A 4,437-nucleotide genomic window follows, 5' to 3' on the forward strand; every position below is an offset into this window, starting at 1 on the left:
ACAACTTGTCACACTAGGGGCCAATCACTTCCCACCTCTGGACTCCACTTTCCTTTACCTGTGAAACCGCAGTGGTGCCACCATCTGGGTAGTCCCTTCAATCCGGCTGCGAACCATTCGGGGTGAAGCTCAGGGTCGGAGGGTTCCATCCTCACTCGATCTCCAGGCTCCTCCCTAGTTCCCGTGGCCAGCCTAAGCCTCATTCTCCGCGACTGACAGCTAGGACAGTCCAAGCTATTTTTGGCTTGGCTACCCTGCCCCTCCCACAATGGGCCTCGCCTGGCTCAGGCCCAGTGCCTGTCTGCTGGCATCGCCCTGAGTCCTGCTTCTTTGGCTCTCTCTCCCACAAACTAGCCATGCCTGGGAGAAGGGGCTCCCCTCCCTACTCGGGACACCATCCGGGGTGCGTCCCCTCAGCCCCTGCCTGCCGAGTCTGGGATCCTCAGTCCTGCCCAGACTGGGAGCCCCCACGGCCATCGCCGCTGCTGTGCCGTGACATGGCCCTGCAGAACGCCCTGTACACCGGAGACCTGGCGAGGCTGCTGGAGCTGTTCCCCCCGCACAGCACAGCCGACCTGCTGCTGGAGAGCCGGGCTGCGGAGCCTCGATGGAGCAGCCACCAGAGAGGTGAGGGGCAGCAGGGGATGGGGCTGAGGACCAGGGGGCTGGGCTGACAGCATCAGGCAGAGGTAGCAAGTGCTAAAGGAAAAGAAGCCCCTGGCAGCTCCTCCCTCACCCCAAGGCTTGCCTAAACCTTGGCCCAGGAGTGAAGTCATGCGGAGCCCAGAATAGCTCCTGCTGAACTGCGTGGCCAGGTCAGGCTCAGCTCAGGCTCAGCTCAGGGACAGAGACCCTCTCCTTCCATCTGTCTGTGTTTCTCTTCCTTTTCTCTCTCTGCCTTTGGCCCCAACCTCTCCTCCCCCAGAGCCCCCTTCCCATATGCTCACTCTGTGCCCTAATGAGCTGGTCCCCAGATGAGTGCAGGGGGTGGGAAGAGCCCCCGGGTGACAGACGTGCCCTCTGTGCCAGGCTGGTGGAGAAGCCCAGCAGTGGGTCTGCAGAACACCCAGAGTCTGGCCCGGGACCCATCGTCACCCGCACGGCCTCAGGACCTGCCCTGGCCTTCTGGCAGGCATTGCTGGCGGGGGACGTGGGCTCCGTCTCCCGCATCCTCGCCGACTCCAGTGCTGGCCTGGCACCAGATTCCATCTTTGATACCAGCGACCCAGAGCGATGGAGGGATTACCGCTTCAACATTCGCGCTCTGAGTATGGCCAGGGGCACTGGGGGGTCTGAGCAGGAGAAGGGAGGCTGGGAATGGAGCTCTGGGCTCCCTCTGCCCTCCTCCCTTGTTACCTGGCAGCTCTTTGCTTCCCTCCGGGATCTGAGGCTGGTGTCTCCTCTCTCCCTAGGACTCTGGTCTCTGACTTACGAAGAGGAGCTGACCACCCCACTGCACGTGGCAGCCAGCCGGGGCCACGCGGATGTGGTGCAGCTGCTGCTGAGGCGGCGGGCAAAGCCAGACAGTGCCCCTGGGGGCCGCACCGCCCTGCACGAGGCCTGTGCCGCAGGCCACACTGCCTGTGTCCATGCGCTGCTGGTGGCAGGAGCCGACCCCAACATCCCTGACCAGGATGGGAAACGCCCCTTGCACCTCTGCCAGGGGGCTGGCACCCTCGAGTGAGTGACTCCTCACCCTAACCCCCATCCCACTCGTAGGGGAGATAAAGCCATGACCTCAGGGGGGCGGGGGAGCATGTCAGGGGTTAACAGGCTGGGTGGGCTGGGTGGAGGAGTCAGGGCTCAGGTAGGGAGTCAGGATGCAATTGCTCCTCAAACCATCCAACCATTGGTCCCAGGAAGTTTGGAATGGCCTGAACTTGGGATAGTTTCTGCTTCCCCAGAGGTGGAGGAGGGCTGTGTCAGGGGGCAGCCGCATGGCCTGCATTGAAGAACTTGTCTGGATTCATTCTGGGGATCCATCCTGTGCCATAAAGTTTTCATGTGTTCTACAGCAACTGAGGCACAGCCCCCCCTCAGGGATCGGCTGTCCGGTGATCCAGACAGCTGTAAGGATAGTGGCTTCCAGTTAGAGTCTGCATTGGTCCCTGGGGACAGGGTCCGGTTTCCAGAATGGCAGACACCCTCAGTAATGGGCTCAGGGACCGAGTCCAGCTAACCAAACTCTAAGAAACTAATGGATATACCCAAATGTGACAAAAGTATTGTTTACTGTATGGAATATTCCAAATAATTATGCCCCATGTGCAGGGGACCTTGGAGGATGAGTCCTCACAATTCTTTGAGCATGGAATCCCCCAAAGGAAGCCTTTGCAAACCGTTGACTAATTGCACCCACAACGGAGGCCCTCTCTCTACTGACTACACACCTGCCAAATTTCACATCCTGCCCTGAATGGTGCCAATTTTTTTATCCTTGGGTCCTTCTTTCATGGACCTTCTTCCACCTGTTAACCTCATCAGCTTTCAGAGGACTCCACTGACTTTAATATGTTGAAGACATGTCCTGCACTGGCATAGTCCCAGAGAAATACACTTGTGGGTGTGAGCCACGTAGGTAATTTAAATTTTCCAGTAGCCTTATCATAAAATGAAAAAGAAACAGGTGAAATTAATTTTTAAAACAGTGGTAAAATACCCATAGCATAAAATTTACCATCTTAACCATTTCTAAGTATGCAAGTACATTCACATTGTTGTGTAACCATCATCACCATCCATCCAACTCCTGAAGTTTTAATCTTACAAAATGAAATTCCAGCCCTATTGAACAACAACTTCCCATTCCCCCACCCCTTATGGCAACCACCATTCTACTTTCTGTCTCTATGACTTTGACTCCTCTGACTACCTCACATAAGTGGAATCATATAGTGTTTGTCCTTTTATGACTGACTTATATCACTTAGCATAATGTCCTCAGGGTTCATCCATGCTGTAGCATGTATCAGAATTTCCTTCCTTTTTAAAGGTTACATAATATTCTATTGCATGTAGATGCCACATGTCAGTTACCCATTCATTCATCTATTGATGGAGACTTAGTTTGCTTCCATGTTTTGGCTGTTGTGAATAATGCTGCTGTGAACATGTGTATACAAATATCTGTGAAACAGGTGAAATTAATTTTAATAATATATTTCATTTAACAAAATATATCCAAAATGTTATCATTTCAACATATAATCAATAGCAAAAAAATGAGATGTTTTACATTCTTGTTTTGTACTGTCTTCAAGTTGATGTGATTTTACACTTAGTGTGTATCAATTAGGACTAATCATATTGCAAGTGCTCAATAGCCACAAGTGGCTGATGGCTACTGATTGGACAACGCAGTTCCGCCTGGTGATGTCATCAGCCTTCAGAGGGCTCCTATTTTTAGCTCTAGCCATGTTCCAGACCAGCCCCCTTGAAGTGACACCCAGTGATGATCCTTCCTTCCTTTCTTGAGTAAGCAAATGTATATCTAAAATCATTATGGAGAATTTCAAACACAGAAATGTGGGCGGGATAAGATAATGATTCATCATCATCTAGACCGCCCACCTCTCCCTGCCATTAACACTGCTGCTAAGAGTCCTTATGATAACAGCTTTTCAGGCCTATGCGGCCCACAACAGCGTCATTTAGGTCTAGATTTCAGCAATTATCCCTATTCTACAGATGAGGAAGCTGGAGCTTATCTTAGCAAAGAGGCTAATGCCTTTAGCCTTGAGGTCTGGCTGGTCAGTTTTGTTTTTGTTTTTCTTTGTGCTCACTGCCAGGCCCCACTCCCCCATTCCCTCCTCCAGTCCCTCTAACTCCCCTGCTGTCCCTGGACTGGAAGGCCAGCTTCTCCCCTTACTAGCTGTGCGAACGTGGGTGAGAGCCTCACGCCCTCAGTGCCTCCGTTTCCCCATCTGAACCTGCCCTAGGAAACAAGTGAGTGCAGGTAAGGCGCCCAGAAGCTGCCTGTTGTGAGTGCACCATGGCGTCTGGTGACGTTTCCTGCCATTGAGGGCTTAGTGCACTATTCCTGCAGGTGTGTGTGGGCTTGAAGAGAGGGCATTGCTGATCCTGCAGAATGTTGCTGGATGACCAGTGACAAGGTGGGAGGTGAGGGCATACAGAACCAGGAGCCACCCAAGGCTCCCCGGTGTTTGCTTTGCTCAGACTGGCAGAAATGCAAGGGTGAAGGGCTGCACCCCATTTTCTTTCCCACCGCCCTCTCACCCTCACTAGGTGTGCAGAGATGCTCCTGAGGTTTGGGGCGAAAGTGGATGGTCGGTCCGAGGAGGAAGAGGAGACCCCTTTGCACGTGGCCGCTCGGCTGGGCCATGTGGAGCTGGCAGACCTACTTCTAAGACGGGGCGCGGACCCAGATGCCCGAGACGCTGAAGGCTGGACACCGCTGCTGGCTGCCTGTGACACCCG

General features: G+C 53.5%; 1 protein-coding gene across 1 annotated transcript in view; it reads left to right on the top strand.

Annotated features, from left to right (window-relative positions):
• The first annotated feature begins 912 nt into the window (after positions 1 to 912).
• The window catches only part of ASB10 (ankyrin repeat and SOCS box containing 10), an 8,223-nt gene continuing 4,698 nt past the window's right edge, over positions 913 to 4,437 (top strand). The window contains exons 1-3 of the mRNA XM_014528206.1: positions 913 to 1,268; positions 1,413 to 1,680; positions 4,246 to 4,437. Coding sequence (XP_014383692.1) covers positions 959 to 1,268; positions 1,413 to 1,680; positions 4,246 to 4,437 — 770 coding nt within the window. The 5' untranslated portion in view covers positions 913 to 958. The remainder of the gene's footprint in view (positions 1,269 to 1,412; positions 1,681 to 4,245) is intronic.

This window comes from Myotis brandtii, unplaced genomic scaffold, assembly GCF_000412655.1.
Source record: "Myotis brandtii unplaced genomic scaffold, ASM41265v1 scaffold624, whole genome shotgun sequence".
NCBI lineage: Eukaryota > Metazoa > Chordata > Mammalia > Chiroptera > Vespertilionidae > Myotis > Myotis brandtii.